This window comes from Thalia democratica, chromosome 7, assembly GCF_965202585.1.
Source record: "Thalia democratica chromosome 7, ktThaDemo2.hap1.1, whole genome shotgun sequence".
NCBI lineage: Eukaryota > Metazoa > Chordata > Thaliacea > Salpida > Salpidae > Thalia > Thalia democratica.
Genome location: NC_139171.1, coordinates 33,407,829 through 33,425,280, shown reverse-complemented (window position 1 = coordinate 33,425,280; position 17,452 = coordinate 33,407,829). Strand labels below are relative to the sequence as shown.

Below are 17,452 nucleotides of genomic sequence, written 5' to 3'. Positions count from 1 at the left end.
ATAAAAACCGTAAAAAAAATGTTTAATATAGTATAAGTGTTTACTAAACATGGATTCTACTTGGGGTATGATGTAGGGGTACACACATAAAATTTTAAGAAAATTCTTTTGTGGTTACCATTTTAGATTGTAAAATTTATCTTACCAACATTAGTTTTGATTAATTATTTTTTATTTATACACAGCTTTTAGTTTCCTTTTTTATCTATTCGCCTTCGTTACTTAAACACAATATGTTAATTTTTTTTTAACGCTTGTTGCAGTACATATTAGATGACTTAATGTTTGTTGTCTTCGCTCTAGTCTTTAAACACTACACAAAAAAGTTTCAAAAATGTTTATCAATCGCAATTTCCAAATCATAGATATAAAACAGGGTTTTCCAAGGTGGATCGTCTTAGTAAGTTGGGGGCGGTAAGCTGCAAAAGGAGAAGGGTGACTTGTAAATGGAAGATTAGGGGATATTTAAATAAATTTTACGAAAGTTTGAAACTTATACTACATGTTCTGTGATCTGAAATAAGTGAGATCGATTATTTTTTTTTTCTGAAAAACGGTTTAGGAAACTCTGGTCTAAAATCTATAAAAGTACACACCTTTAAGCTGTACATTTTTACGTTTAAAAATTTGACCGCAACTTGAAGAACAAGTTATTTTGCTGTTTTAATATGATGATAAAATACTTCTCGAAACTGGCCTTTAATAATTTTCATATTTTAAATCAACTTATATCGGCCAAAGCAAAACGTTTAATGAACGCATTTAGTTTTTATTATAGTTTTGCTTGAAGATACTTGAAGCAGCTCTTGAACTTAAAAATTGAACACCAATATTTTTTAATTATATGTTTTAAACTTTTGTTCAACTTTCCAAAACTTGGAAAACTTACAATCATTTAAAAAGTCTTAACATTTATACATGTATTTGTCTTCTATATAAAGGTTATGTCTTCAGTTTGAATGAAAATTTAAAAAGCTTTTTAAGGCAAAAATTTATTTTAATACGAAAAAAGATTATTAAAATGTAAACTATTTTACGTAACTAACATTAAGAAACCTATTGACGTAAATTTATTTAAAAAATGTACAAAATAAAATTAAGAAATCTTATTACAAACTTATAATAAAAAATTTATTCAAAAAGTTAACTTTTTAAGCTAATTACAGTCATTATAGTGATTTAAATTGTTAAGACAATGTTCATAAAAGAAGGTATTTGATTTATCCTATAAGCAATTGGTTCAGGACACTATAAAATAGGTTTTTTATGTGATCTAGTAAACAATGTATGTTTTTATAATCTTTTTCTACTACATTATTGAATAGAATTTAACAAATAAAAAGAAATAAATGATACTAAGCAAAAGAAAAGCATTTGTTTTTGTTATGTAACATAACTGTAATTTTATTAAAAAGACTACTATGTTTTATAAATATATTTCGTTCTTTATACCTTATAGCTTTAACTCATTCTACTAAGTTAAAACTTAAAAAAGATAAACAGTTTTATATGACTATTAACTTTTCATAAAATTAAGTTTAAATAGTTTTTTGTCGTATATTTATAAGTACAGCAGAATTTGATAATTCTGATAACACAAAATGCATTCTTACAAACGACTGTTTGGCTAATATAAAGATATCAAAATATGTTTATTTTAACCTACATAATTGTATAACGTTAACTAATTAAACAGTTTTGATAAACTAAACAAATTTTAAACAAAGGATAACCAACTGTATTTAAGATAACAAATTTCATCTTTATTGTATGTTTGCTAAAAAGGACAAATTAATAAATGCATTATAATAATAACAGAAATGAAGTTGTTTTATTGAAAAGTTAAAACAATGGTCATCTATGGCAGAAAATGTCTTTTGAAGCCATGTGTCTCCTGTCTTGCGCTAACCTGTATCAATTTGTATTTAATTTACACAATATTCATTTCTATTTACATTTTGTCAAAACTACAAACTTGCCAAACTAACCGCTTTTTATAAGATCAATAAGTTAAATAAAAAATCATAACAAACAAAAACTAGCTTGGGGTATCTGTTATGCGGGGGTGGGTAGGGTCCCCCTTGGCTGAAGAAGCCCCTGCAAAGCCTGGACCTGTCCCAGAACTCCTCGTAGTACCTCGAGTCGTAGTTCTTGTTCAAGTTGGCTTCCATTTCTTCCGGAGTAATGCTGGGGACTAGAAAACACAATAGTACCAGGTTGGTTTTTACGCTTGGTGATTTGTGGAAACGTGTTTTTGTTTCAATTCCACAAACAACAAAATAATTATGCGTTTTAAATAGTGCTTTAAATTAAATTTTAACAAGTTTAAATAAAAAGAAAAGTTTACAATATATCGTGTGAAGATTATAAATAGATCAAAATAAAACTAATAAAACAAAAATTAAATATTTTCTTTCAGTTTGAAAACTGACTGATTCCAGACGCCGGTCGCTCCCTCCTGACGAGCTGGTTTTCCCACGAAATTTTAAACTTCGGGTTTATTTCCGCCAACCGCTGGGTGGCGTGCTTCGGGTCGAGGTCCGAGTACCTCCCGCTTCTCCGTCCCCCCTCGTTTCTCCTGTTGACCGCGGGAAGTTTGGGAATTTCCATCCTCGCCCACATGAGCTTGTCCTCTGTTGTGGATTAAAATATTATTAAACTGAGGACAAGGTTGTTAAAAAACAAACGGTTGTGGTGAGCTACTTAATGTTCGTTACGTTGTTAAATATATTTTAGACCATCGTCAGAAATAAGTTTTTTAATTAAGTTCGTTGTACCATACAGAGTTGTAGATAAGTTTGTACACTGTGACTTCATAAACTCAATGTGAGTTTCTGAACCATAACAGCAACTACAAAAAAATGTTATGCTTTGTTTATACTCTCTATTAGTTTACACAGCTCTTTTTCGTGGTACGAAATAAGTTTAAAAACAAAAAAAAGTTTATACAGCTTGATAAACATTTTTCTGCACAGACAAACTCACTCGTGGGTAGTTTGGGGTAGTTTGCATTGTAAGTTGATTTGTGCCCTTCTCTTATGCTCACATGTCCCATGCTTTCCGCCAATGCCCGGTCTTCATCTAAAAACTGCCATTTCGGTGGTAGTTCTTGCTGTTTGTTGAAAGTTGTTTTGTTAAAAGTTTAATTGCTTTATTTTTCAATAACATTTAATTTTATAATTTATTTGTTATAACTATTTGTTTTTTATAAATATTGAGCTAAAAAATCTAAGAAACAAAACTTTTTCAGGGAAGGGAAGTTTTCTGTCCGAGCTCGGGTGCAAGTATGACGTCAAGGCGGTAGGTTCGGGGTTCCACTTGTTGGGGAAGTCCCTGTAAATTTCGGCAGCCACGAAAGTGCCCAGTGGCGCCCTCGGAGCCTCGTACCTACCGAACTCAGAGTAATCGACGATCTGATCTTCCGGCAGACCTGCACCGAAAATATTTTCAATTTATAAATTTAGCTGGTACAATTTAGTTAATGGGTCAAAATTTCTAATCGGTGGGCCAGATTTACAAAAAAAGTTCTTTGCAGGTCTACCTTTAAAGAAAATCTTAGAGTTCCGCATAGATATAAATATGTACTGCAAAAATAAATAAAAAACCTTTATTGGAAAACTACGATAAAATAACTGTTGAAAAAGCACTAATATGTACTTGAAATCAAACTACAAACACAATTAAGTTGAATTGATTTGCACAAGTTGTTGTCATTTACAAAACAAGTCGCTAGCTAGGTATTTCCCTTGGCGGACCGTATCTTGCCTTCGGGACGCTCAGTACTAATTTAACTGTTGTAATTAATTAAAATTTCTAATAAGTTTCGTGGCGTCTAGAGTAGAAAAATGTTGTCCGCTAATTGCTTTAAGTTAAGTAATGTTATGCTTTAATGCAGACTCCTTTTATTGGTTTAAGGTTCTTGTTATCAAAGTTTTTTTGTCAACTTTTACTAATTGTTAAATAAAAAGTATAGACTGCAAAAGTTAAAATATAGAAAATAAGTTTGATAGTTAAGTAAAAAAGGTAAGCCAAAAACTAATGAAAGCTAGTGTCGTTTGAAAAAGTAAATTAACCCATAGGTAAAGTCTATTTAAAAAGTGTAAAATGTTGTACAATCTAATTAAACAAACGTAAACTACAATCTTAATTTTCTCTTAAGTTTGTTAAAAAGAATAAAAATCTGATGGTCAAAAGAAAAAAAATTGGAAAAATTCTCCAAGTAGAAATTAAGAACAGCTCATACTTTTCACTTTGATAATGTTTTATTTTTTAAACATTAAACGATGAAAAAACTCACGATGTTTGTTAAATCCTTTTTTTCTTAAATCTTGCCATGCAGCCATTATTATTTTATTAATGACAAAAAAATACGAACGAACATTTACTTAAAAGCAAATTTCATAAAATAAAAATAAATAAATAAAATTGTACTAATAGTGACGTAGATCATTTTAAATTTATGCACAAAAAATAATTTAAAGTTTATTAAATTTCATCACATTGTTAATTACCAGTCTACAGTCAACTAAGTTTTTAACCAAATATAGGCTTATATAAATTATGTTTTCTAGCGTTTTTTTTCCATCTGTTTCCAATAGTTTGTCAACGATTAATTTCTTTTTATACATATGTTACTAAAGTTGCTAGAAATATACACAAAAATTAACCACGTAAAACTAAACTAATAAAGTGTAGTAGAAATTCTTTTGTTGCTTTTATTTTAAAAAGTAATATCAAAGTAAGTTTGAAGAAAACAGATACTTTATTAATTTACAGTTGCTAAAAGAGCAGAACATATTAAGTACATTGTAAGTCTTGAAGAATTTCTTCAAACTTGAAAATCATATTGTAAAAACATGTATGAGTAAGTGGCGAAAGTAATAACGTCAATACAGTAACATCATTTAAAATAATTTTTAACATTCAGGTTGATTTAAAGAGCACCATATTGAAAGACTAAACTAAAAAAATATGTTAACAATGTTACGACTCTCAATGACTCACTAATTAACAAATTGTATTTGGAAGATTGCCACCAACAACATACTAAATGTTTATAACGGTTTTTGAAAGCCCATTTTGTTTTACTTCGCAGTTTGTGTAGTTACTTTTAAACCATGACTTAAACAAAAAAAAAATTTAAATAACTAGTAACTAAATAAAGGTTACTATTTTTAGTATAGAAATACATCCTTTTAAAATAATACAGTTAGTTTAAAACAAATTATTCTTTAGTTGTATTATCTTTTCAAACTAGATAGAAAACTAAGAAAACGATCGTGTATTTTCAAGCAAATGAGTTTAAATTTTTAGTTAGATTTTCTATTTGATATGACCGGTAAGGAAGACAAAAATGTGTTTATAACACATTTAAAAACTTTGCGAGTGTGGTTTTTCTTATGAAAGTAATTAAGTAATATTAAACAGTCAATATTTAGTTTTTAATAAAGTAATCAAAAACTATTGGGTAGATTTCATAACAAAATGAAACTAATAAATACTTATACCTAACATCAAAAGCAGTTTTTAATTAGTCTAAAATAAAGGTTTTTATCTAAGTATCGTTAGAAAAGTTTTTTTGATTTTAGCAGTAATGTCTTAAGAAAAAGCTCACAATCAAAACTTTAGCTGCAACTATAAATAACAAAGACTTCGTTTCAAAAGCCAAAAACACCTTTTAGAAATTTTTATAGCTTTTTTTTCTTCTGTAAAGTAAAAAAAGCAAAAACAACAACTTCATAATTCATATCAATTAACTATTTACGAGATGTTGAAACTAAAAAAAAAAATCAAAAACATTTAACTAATTTTTGATTGATGATTACAACTTTCTTGGGTTTCAATTGACTAACTGGTTAGATTCGGTGATAGCAAAACCCGTGGTTTAGTAGCCTACCGAAAGCTTTGGTCTGGTGATTGAAGTGATATGATCAAAACTTAAAACTAAATACTTTGTCATAAAACGATTCATTGTGAATTAATGTTTCTCTAATACAGTATTTAAATATATTACTAAACACAACTACAATGCAATTGTTTTTATGTTTTTATATCTATCTTTCCTTTAATCAGTTCACTTATTTTGACTCAAAGTTTTTTTATTCTAAGAAGCTTATTTTCATTAAACTAGGAATTTGATTTGTATTTTTAATTTAATTCAAATTACCATAAAAAAAATTCTGTAATTTTAATTTGCTACTAATTCTGTTTTAATTCATACCTAGTAAATACACAAAAAAAATAGTTAGTTAAAAACTTGATAGTTTATTAATCTTGAAGAAAAACAAAATGTAATAATTAGACTGTTTTACAACTACAGTAATTAATTAATTTTTGAATTTTGTCTCAAATCTTTGTTTTTTCCATGTGTAGCTTTATTTTTATTCTTTGCTAGTGAAAATACTCTATCAAAATACCGTCGTTTGCAATAAACAAATACTGAAAGACGTGAAATAACATTAAAGATTTTCATTTTGTTTCTCTCTAAAAAAAGATAAAAGTACTGAGTTTTATGGTTTTAAAAGGCAAACTTCAACTTAATAATTAAATTTTTTATTTGGTGAAATTAGAAAACTATTCACAAAAATAAAACAGTTTTTAATCAAAAACGCTGGTTTAAAATAAACTATGAAAAATATAGTTAAATAAGATACTAAGAATTTATGCAAAATAGTTTAAAATTTCATAATGCGAGTTTTTTAAGATAAAGCATATTGCATTAAACTTTTCCAGTTTAAATGTGATAACACCTACGCATATCTAGTAGCTTTAAACTTTTTTAAAAGCTTTAACAAGTAAAATACTTTTTCAAACACTTTAAAAAGAATTGTTTAGAGATAGTCTGCCTTTGTTATAGTTTATAGGTTAAGAACTGATTTTTAAACCAGTTTCACTACCCGCTAAACACTTTAAGTATTATTATTTTTTTAGTTCAAAAGATGTGAGAACCAGTGCTTTGTTATTTTAATTGTTTCCATGTTTTGATTTAATAAGGTGTTGCTTGTTTAGCCGTTTAAAAAATCAAAAGCTGATAGTAAAGAAGAGTTTAAATTAAACAATAGACTTAAGTTTTCAGTTAAATTTGCATTACCAGAACTACATTAAAAGAAACTTTAATCAAACATGCCTCGATTTCCGATAATTGTTTACTTTTTACGTCAAAATTTTTGCTTTTTTTATATTTAAAAAAGGCTCTGCTTATATAGTGAAGATTGTAATTTTTTTTATTAGCTTTTGGACGTCAGGCTTACTTTATTAACAGTCTTCCTTTCATATTAGATCAATAATTTTTTTTTTTTTGTTCAATTAGAAATAAAAGTACTACGCTTGTAACCTGTTAAAAAACTGAAATCATTTAAGAACGTTTGTTTTATTAATGCATAAGAAAAAAATTTGATAGTTTAGATTTAGAAATGTGAAAAAAACATTCAAAATTTTTTTGAAAGTTGTTTTTAGTTAAAAGTGACATGGTGAAACGTGATTTAATAATGCTTTTCAAAATTTAAACAGTGTAAATACACTATCATTAGATGATAAGGTAAAACAGGTAGAACCACTTTGTTAGAAGTTCATGCAGTGTAACAAGGCCGTCACGATTGCGAAACATTAAAACGGTGACTTGCGTTATGTTTTACACGATCAACCTAAAAAACAAATAAGGCAAAAGGCGGGGCGTTTACAAACTTAAACTTACAGTTTTATATTAAAAAGCCATTTAATTAATATTTATAAACACACAAATAAACAGCAGTTATTACTGCGGTGTCACTCACAATGACGGTGGCATATTTTCAACGCTCGTGTTTGTTTAGCGCGCAACGCCGCTCCAGTGTGACATGACGGTGCAAGTTCTACTCACGCAACCGCTCCTTCTTCTGTATACCTGCTCGCTTCTTTTTTCCAACTTTCTCGCCTCGCTCACTTTTCTCTCGCTCGCTTGTGCGCGGCGCTTTTAATGAAGCTTTCATGCTTCCAGCGATCACTTCAAAGCGAGATTAGTCGCGACCGGCTGCGCTAGAAAAAAGAGCAACTTTTATCAGTTTGTAAAGATAAAATATCAGACAGCCACTAGAAAGTTTTTTTTTCAGGTTTTTTATTTTTAATTGAAGTCAGCTACAATGTCTTACATGTCACACAGTCACACTTACGAAAAAGGTTAGATCAATTTAATATATCTTTGTTAAAATTTTGCATTCAAACCGAAACTGGTATCAGGAGACAGGCCGCCGGCGGACGCGAAGAAAGGCGAGCTGAGAGTCTACGGGATGAAGTTTTGCCCGTTCGTGCACCGGCTGAAGCTGGTCATGCATGCAGTTGGCGCCGAGTGAGTTTCATTTTCCATGCAAAATACATGAGCTTGTGAAAGCGCAACTTTTGTGCCGTGCAAGTGTATGAACTCTTTTGTTAATATGTTTTGTTGTTTTCTTTACTGTTAGGTAAAAGTGAAGTTTTACGTTTGTTGAACTAATTTTTTTAAAGCTTTTGTTACCAAGTGCACAATATAAAATGGTTAAGAAGTTAAGTAATTTTATGTACACGACTTTTTTTTGTTTAGTTTAATAAACCAAACTTCAAAAACAAATTTTGTAAAGTTTTTAATTGGGAACTATTAAGGTTGTATTATATTCAATAATATTTTTAAAAATATACAGTAAAAGTAATTAAACGAAATATATAAATAAGTTAGATACTTATTATTCTATTAAAAGTCTACAGTTGTAAAAAAACTTGAAAATCTTTCCAGTCACGAAACAATCAACTGCAACACCGTCGACAAGCCCGAGTGGCTTTTCGACAAAAACCCCCGCGGAAAAGTCCCCGTGATCGAACTAAACGGTGACGTCATTTGCGAGTCGGACGTTACATCGAGGTACGTGAACAGCGTGTTCGGAAAAGAGAGGAATCTGGTTACGGATGATCCTTGGAAGAGGGCTAAGGAGGAGGTTTTGATGGGAGACCTCGATAAGGTAAACTTTCCTTAGTTTTTCAATTAATCTTAGATAAAAGCTGGTGTAGTTTAAAATATTTTTATTAAATTATTTTTAAAACTATTATTTAAAGAATTTCTTATGGTAAACTTAAATGCATGTTTTATAAACATTTGAAGTTTTTGCTCTATAAAGTTTATCCTTACATTTTAAACGACTTCACAAAAAGTCATCAGAGCCTAAGTCTTAACTTGCGTATGCCGTGATTAATGCTAACGTTAAAATCAAAGTTTGATCATACTACTTTGATCATTAAACCACAAGCATTCGGTAGACTTATATCCGGTATTTGCTTGACGATTGCAAATTACACCGGTTGCGACTGCCTGACGAGTTTCAATATAAACGAATGCTGGGTCTCAGTCTACCGAAAGCTTGTGGTCTGATGACAGAATTAGTATCATCAAAACTTTATCTTAATTTGCATTTTAAACGAACATACTACATAACAATTTTTTTTTCAAAGTTCAAAAAAAAGTTCTTAAATTAAACCGTCCACACAAATCACTAACAGGCGACCGCGGGATTCTTCAAGCACGGAAAGGCAAAGGACGAGGCGGGGAGGGAGGAAGGAATCAGGCTGATCCTGGAAAGTTTCGACGCCCTCGTGAAGTTCCTCAACGAGTCGAAGAAGCCGCACATAGGAGGGGAATCACCCGGCTTCAACGACTACATGTTCTGGCCGTTCATGCAGAGGATCGCGCTGAGGCACGAGAAGCTGGTGAAGGAAAACGCCACGGTGAAGAGCTACTGCGAGAAGATGATGGGTGACGAGTCGGTGAAGGCTTGCCGGCATCCGGACAGTTTGGAGAACAAGTTCTGGGACGGGTACTTCTTCACCGGAAAGCCAGAGTACAACATTTACTGAGACATTTGATACGAGTAGCTCATTTGTATATTTTTTATTTTGCTTCGTTTGTTTGTGTGTTTTTATGTTTTATACCAGAGTACAACATTTGTTTAAAGAGAGACAAAAAACGTGTTTGCACCAGTTTTAGTTTTTTTCGCATGACTTTTATTTTAAGTGTATGTTTTTGTATTGTAGCCTATTTTCAATAAACTACCTTACGCAGTGTAAATTTAATTTTGTAACTAAATCATTCCATTTATACTTTATATACTTTTTCAGATTAAGTTTAAGTAAAAAATTCAACAAAACTTAAAATGGCTTTATATCTTGGTACTGGCCGACACGTCAAAAAAGGTTTGTTGAAAATTTGTTTTTATTACAACAAAAAATTTTATTATATTAGTAATCTTTTAAGATTTATATTTTCAAACCTCAATAACAATTTTATAAACTTTATCTATTTAGAACAAGTTTCACAAAGTAATAAACAAGCAGTCAATAAAAAGCGAGTCAAATGCGTTTTCTAAAAAAAACGTAACAACCTCTCCAGAGCATTTCCTTGACATTGTTTCAAGTTTAGATTTTTTAATGCTGTATAGGAGACCCGGAGCCGGATTCGCCTGCAGATGACGTCATCAGAGTGTACCACATGAAGTTCTGCCCTTTCTCGCAACGCCTCAAGCTCGTACTGCACGCGAAAGGAATTGAGTGAGTTTCATTTAAGTATTTTGTTTTAATCAGCTCAAAATTTTTAATTCTCATATCAAAAAGTCAAAGCTTTGCTGAACTAGCAGCATGTAACTTTTAACAATTTAAAGTTTGTTTTAAAAATTAACGTAATGTTTAAACACTTTAGAATTGCGTGTTGTTTTTATTTGAGCTAGTAATAACACAATGTTTGCCTGTTGGGAACTTTTTTTATTATAAATGCTATTAGATTATTCTAAGAAAAATATTTACTTTGTCATTAAAGCTCGCATTTAGCAATCATTTTTTCGTTTTGATTTTGTGGAATAAAATAGTTTTGTTGAGCAATAGAAGTAGAAATACTTTAAGTTTTATTATTATACTTCACTGCTATCAGTATATAATCAGAAGAAAAACTCAAGGTTCTGTCAAAAGTAAATATTAATACTAAATATAGTACTAAATATAATGCATTCATTAGATACAATAAAAATTAAAACTAAATTTTGATTAAATTGATAACAACTTTACGAATATTGCTTAGCTTCAGTTTTAGCAAACCAAATTTACGTGGGAATAAAAAGGTTACAAAAATTAATTCAACTGGAAGATAAAGAACCAATAAGTTTTATTTGATGTTTTAAGTTTAGCACAACTTAGTAGAAACATTTGAATAAATGACTTTTTATCAATTTTTATAAATATTAATTTAATTTATTTTCCTTAAAAAAATGACTGTTTTACTTATGTCTAACAAAACATACTGTATGTTTTTATTTAAAACAGCTTTTAAAATTATTTGACTAAAATGGCCAAAAATTTATTTTAACTTAACTTTAATGCTAAGTAAGAAAAAAAAAAAGGTTGAGCATCATGTACTTACAATGTGCTTACCTTTGGAAAAAAAAATTGTTACTAAATATTTTTAGTTTTTTCATTTGTTTTCTTATTGACTTTATAGTTTTGCTTTTTTAGAATCTTAATCAAAATTGCACCAAAAGTTTGATTGTAAAACCTAGGAAGTTAACACGTACACTAAACTTCAGCATAAAAGCGAATTTGTTTCAGCCAACTTTTGAGTCACTTCCTAAGCAGTTTTGTGTAAATATTAGTCACGTATAAAGCGCAGTTTGAATTGCAGCTTGCTCAAAGTACGAATGTTACTTGTGGCAAACCTTATTTATTGTAGGTAATCGATTATTTTTATTTATTTTCCGCCAAGTTCAAGTTCGCGTTTGCTGTTTATTCAAATGGGTTCGTTCGCTTCTCACGATGACTTGAAAAATTATATTCTGAAAGCTGTAAACAAAAACTTCGGATATCATTAAAAACTATTTTTAACTGTTTAAGTGTTTATATATAGGCGCTATAAATCATAGAAATACCAAACATATATCATTCATATGTATTTCAAAGATGATAAATAGAAAAAACCAGAACAACTTGATAACTTCAAATTTTTTTTCTAACTATCATATTTAATTTAAGTTCTTTTTTTTTTCACATGCGATCAAACTTTAAGTTTTAAACTCAAGACTAATACAATTTAACAAAAAACTTAAAACTTTTTATTTCAGTCACGAAAACGTCAACATCAACATCAAGAACAAACCTGACTGGATGAACGAAAAGAACCCAAGAGGGAAAGTCCCCTTTATGGAACTGAACGGCAAGGTTCTGTACGAGTCGGACATAATTGCCAGGTACCTGGACGAGTGCCATGGCAACGACCGGAAGCTGTCAACCAGTGACCCGTGGAGACGGGCTGAAGAACATATGTTGATGGGAGACCTTGACAAGGTTTAATAAAATTCATTTGTAACCTTTTTTAATAAATTAGTTAACACATTTACAGTTTACAATTGTTTATGTAAATAAAAATTCGTACACATATTTGTGTTTTAATTCATTATTGTTAAAAAATATTATAAAAAAATCCACCTGAAAAAATAGAGTTTTAGTTTTTGCGTGTTCATTAAAAAAAATTGTATGCCATGACTAAGCAAAATATTGTTTATTTAAAGTGTATGTTGCATAAACAGTTTATATCAGTAGCAAACACTCATCAAAAAAAAAATTATTAAGCAGGAAGTAAAAGTGTAAAAACTGATCTCAGTACGACTAAAAGTTCCTTTTGATCGTAACAGGAACTTTAATAGATATTATAATGATTTTTTTTCACAAAAATAGATATGAGTAAAAAGTAGCGGTAGCTAAATTAAAAAGTTTCATTCTAAAATGAAGTTCCTGTTTTGTTATCTAGCTATTTTTAGCCTTCAAATGTATTTTAGTTTGCCTTAGATTGTTTATAATTTCAGATGAAGCTTTTTTAGTTAAATATTAAACGAGCAGTCTAACTTAGGAGAACAAAAGCATTGTAAACAGTTACAAGGCCATTATATTCTCATAAAAGTTTAGAACGCACTTTTGGTGATATAACAACATATAACAACGGTGGTATTTCCTTACATTGAGAGTTTTGAAATTTATCTTAGTTTTTAACAACTATGTAAAAAAAATTAAAGAATTTTTAGTTAAAATAACAAGCTTTCGATAGTTTTTACTAATTGTTGTTTACAGAGTTTACTACTTTTTGAAAAATAAACCTTAATTTATTGTTTAAATCATAAAAATTTGAACTATTTTTCGAACAAGCCCTAATTAATGTTTATACACAAAAAAAAAAAGATGCCATTTTACACCTAACTTATACCAAGATAAAATAGTGCATATTCTATTAAAGATAAATATTAAAAACTTAGCTATAAGTATTTTGAAAGACATCTAACGAGCTTTAATATTATCAAAAATTTACAGTATATTTCTGAAAACAAATTTAAGTACTTTTTAAAATTATTTTCAAACAAATTAGTTAAGTCTTCATAAACAATCTTTTTCGTTGATATTTTTTGGATTCTTAGTTTAAAAAACATTAATTGAGTTATTTTAAAATTTAAATGTTACTTAAATACTAATGTTAGCAATTTTTTTCTGGGAGCAACATTTGAAAATAAAAAGTAAAAAGCCGTTATAAAAATATACAATATTAGTATAAAATAATTACATATTAAAAAGGTATTAGATTTGTAAAATAAATTAAAAAGTTTTATATTAAATTTGTTTTGAAACTACTAAATACAGTTAAAACGCAATATTATTTTTTAATAAAATTCAACACTGATTCGATTAAAGTACCTTTATACCATAACATATACGTTTAGTATTATTAAAAAAAAGTGAACTGAAAATATAGTCCAAATTAAAAAAGCTGTTTATTTAAGTTTGGTATTGTTTGCATCATCATAGAACAACAATTAAGGCCATACAAAAATATTGAGAAAATAATCTAAATAAAACGTATTCTTATGGTGGGTTTATGTGAACTAAGTTGTGGTGTAACAATTATTTTCTTGTTAAATAATGTATTTGGTATCTTGTTCCTTATATATTTTTTGTTTATCGAAGATCTCTGTTTATTTAAGCTTCTTTCTTTTGCTTAATTTTGAATACCATATTGAAAGTGATATTTTGTAGAAACAGTAACGGTAAAATGAAAAAAGCTAAAATATTTTACATAAACAAACTAGGATAATTTTTTATCTTTGTTTTTGTAATTAAAACATAACATTTTGGTACTAAAACTATTGTTTATAACAAAAAAAGTACATTCTTTATACTAATCAATTCTTTTTCAGCTACCAAGTTCCAAATTTACTTCTCAATGTAAAAATAGTTTGACACTACTAATAAAAAAATTTACTAGTTATTGCACCTATATAGAGATCTTGACCACTTTAAAAAACCCCGGTTTACATTTATCAAATAAAAACAAGTAATTTTTCCTAATTTCCCTTTTTATTTCTAGTCATCAACGGGGGTTTAGTGGCTAGCGTACATTTTTTAGGTGAAGTTTTGTAATAATATCAATAAAAATTTGGATAATGTTTAAACTTTATGGTTTTTTTGTCACTTTTGTGGATAGACTTCCGCCAAAAGTAAGCTTTAGCTACAATGATCGTTTGTTAAGTAGTCCATGTATCAAAGTTTGTAAAATTCTAAAAAATAGTAGTTGTAAATGTTTCTAAAAAACATCAAAATCGGTTAATCATTTTAATTTTTCTTCGATCGTGAGTGATCGAAGTTTTTTTGTGTCACCCTGTACGTATATCATTTTAAGTAAAACCAATTTATTTATTTAAATCTTATTCTATTTTAAAGATTATTCTTTAATAATCAAATTTTTATTTGTAAAATAAAAATAATATTCATCATACTCTATCTCTTACTTACCTAATTGCCGTTTTATTTCACTATTATAAGGTTTTTTTTACATCGGTATAATGGTTTAATGTTTTTTAAAAAAGGAGAATTTATTTATAAAAAACTAAAGTTTTAATACTGACAACTCGTGCAAAAATGACACCAGTGCAAAAGTGACCCGTCCCCACATTTAGATCGTAAACGAACATATTTGGTAAAAAGAAAATAACTAAATTTAAAATATAAGAAAAATATTAAAAGCTATTTGCTTAAGTGTGGTTTTATTTGCAACATCATGGCATTACAAGTAAATCTTTACAAAAATATTGAGAAAATAATTTAAACCAAGGATGTGGTGGGTTTAGCTAAACTGAGTTGTGATGTATTTCTTTTGTTTCTGTTAGAATGTATTACACTTTTTTTGCTTACTTTTAGCTTTTTTACGCATCAAACATTTTATTATACATAACAGCTGTTTCCTTTGTAAATATATAAATGTCATGTTCTTCCTAGTAATACCTTATAATAAGTGTTTTTACCAAATCACTTGAAAAAAAATTTAAGATTGTGAATTACTTAAAGCAAAGCTAGTTGGTTTTTGCCTATGTATTTAAGATAATTTTTTGAACACTAAAATTTTTACTTAAATATAAAAATTATCTTCTTTATGTTATATCTATTAACTTACCTCACTTTTAAAAGACTATTTTCACAGCAAGAAAACTATTTATATTGATTTTTCCTGAATAATGTGAACTTGTTTATAACTAAAACAAACTTTTATTTCCAGTCAACAACCGGTTTCTACGATTTATTAATCATTTATATTATTTTAAATTTATTTGAAGATTATATTTCAAAACAGTTTGATCTCACACCAAAACTTAAAGGTCTAGCTCAACAAAATAATTCAATCTTTTAACTTACCTAAATTTGTATTTCTCATTTAGTAGTATATTATTTTCATACATATATAACCATGAAATATTTTTTTTAATAATTAAACAAATTCTTAATCCACAGTTAAATACGAGTTTTGGATTTACAAAACTTTGATTTAATAAAGTTTTTAACTTTCGGTCGATAACCGCTTTCTACGGTCTATAAATCATTTCTGTCTTTTTGATTAAATTGTTTTTTTTGTGAAAATTTTTGTACAATACTAAAGCTTCAAGTTCTAATGCAACACAAAATCTGTTTCATTTTCACTCACCCAATGTAGTTCTTTTTCATTATTAGTATATTATTTTCATAACAATAAAGTTATCAATTATTGTTTTCGATAATTAATCAATTACTTTTCATCCACAGTCAATAACGGGTTTCTACGGGCTGGCTTGCAGCAAGGACGACGAGGAGAAGAAGCGGCAGAACTGCGAGAAGATCCAGACCGGGTTCGCGTCGCTGGAGAAGCACCTGGCCAAGTACAAGCAGCCTTTCATAGGCGGGGACGTCCCGGGAATAACCGACTACATGTTCTGGCCCTTCCTCGAGCGCATGAAGCTGCTGATGAACCACGTCATACAGCGGCACGCCACCGCACTGAGGTGCTTGTTTTGGTGTATAATAAACAATTTGAAACAAAAACTACAATGCTCTTTGTAATCTATTTCTTTACTTACATAGTGTCGTTTTATTTAACTGTTAGAAGAATATCTGTGTATTAAAAAATTATAATAATTGTTTTTTCATAAAGAGTTTTTATTGTAACAGACAAAAGTTTTTATTTTCAGTCAATAGAAAAACAATATTGTATTTCTTAACTTACACAATGTCTTTATTATTCGTTATTAGTAGATTATCTTCACAGTAATGAAATTAAAAGTTTCTTTTTTTACTACTTAAATTATTATAATTTAGATACTACGAGCTGATGTCGTCTGACGCCTCCGTCATCGCGTGCAGACTCCCCGACGAGATCCACCGCAAGTTCATCGAGACGTACAAGACGGGGAATCCCGCTTTTGATTATGACGTCGACTCGGCAGCGCTGCAGGTGGTGACCATGTGTAAAGTGGAAAATCCGTGACTTTTATGGTGGTATTAAATTTTTCTTTCGATTTAAAAGGGACTTTTTCCCCAAAATGCGTCTCTACAAAAAAAAAGTTAAGAATGATCACGGACGGAGCGCCATACTTTAAAGCTTTTCTGTTTGCGCTTATGTAAGTTACATGCTAACTCACAAAAAAGCTCTAAATTGTGGCGGCTATGGTCACGGATTGGCTGAAACTTTTTTGCGAAGTTTGCTGACTTTTTTTTGTGGATTGACTTACATTCGACTTTTTTTTTTTACTTTTGTTTAAATCATGAGTTTGCTAATACTATATCTTTATGAACTACTTTTGTGTTTTAAAGACTTCACTTTTTTATTGTTTTTTTTTGCTCAAAGCACTGTACATTTTTTTTATTTTTAAGATTTTAAATACTTATTGAACATTTAGGAAATTGATTGAAGTTTTGTCTTTTAGTTTTGACAAAACTACTCTGAACAAACTACTTATTTTGAAAAAGGGTACAACTAAGCGTCAAAGTTTACTTATTTAACTAAAATAAGTTTTCTTACGATTGAGTTTTTAATTGTAACAAAAAAAACCATATATATTTACTTTTTATGCATCAGGTATTTAAAAAGTTTACTTATAAGTAATTTTTTTAAATCTTTTTTCAT

General features: G+C 29.0%; 2 protein-coding genes across 2 annotated transcripts; both read left to right on the top strand.

The window, feature by feature from the left end:
• Window positions 1-8,085: 8,085 nt before the first annotated feature.
• On the top strand, window positions 8,086-10,117 carry LOC145840178 (glutathione S-transferase omega-1-like). Its single transcript, XM_082947342.1, has 4 exons — window positions 8,086-8,154; window positions 8,215-8,323; window positions 8,744-8,966; window positions 9,502-10,117. The coding sequence occupies exons 1-4, from the start codon at window positions 8,118-8,120 to the stop codon at window positions 9,853-9,855; spliced, it is 723 nt and encodes a 240-aa protein (XP_082803468.1). The 5' UTR covers window positions 8,086-8,117; the 3' UTR covers window positions 9,856-10,117.
• LOC145840177 (pyrimidodiazepine synthase-like) lies at window positions 10,054-17,416 on the top strand. The gene is made up of 5 exons (XM_082947341.1): window positions 10,054-10,191; window positions 10,437-10,545; window positions 12,102-12,324; window positions 16,096-16,331; window positions 16,645-17,416. Exons 1-5 carry the CDS (start codon window positions 10,152-10,154, stop codon window positions 16,811-16,813), a joined length of 777 nt encoding a protein of 258 aa, XP_082803467.1. The 5' UTR covers window positions 10,054-10,151; the 3' UTR covers window positions 16,814-17,416.
• The last annotated feature ends 36 nt before the right edge of the window (window positions 17,417-17,452 follow it).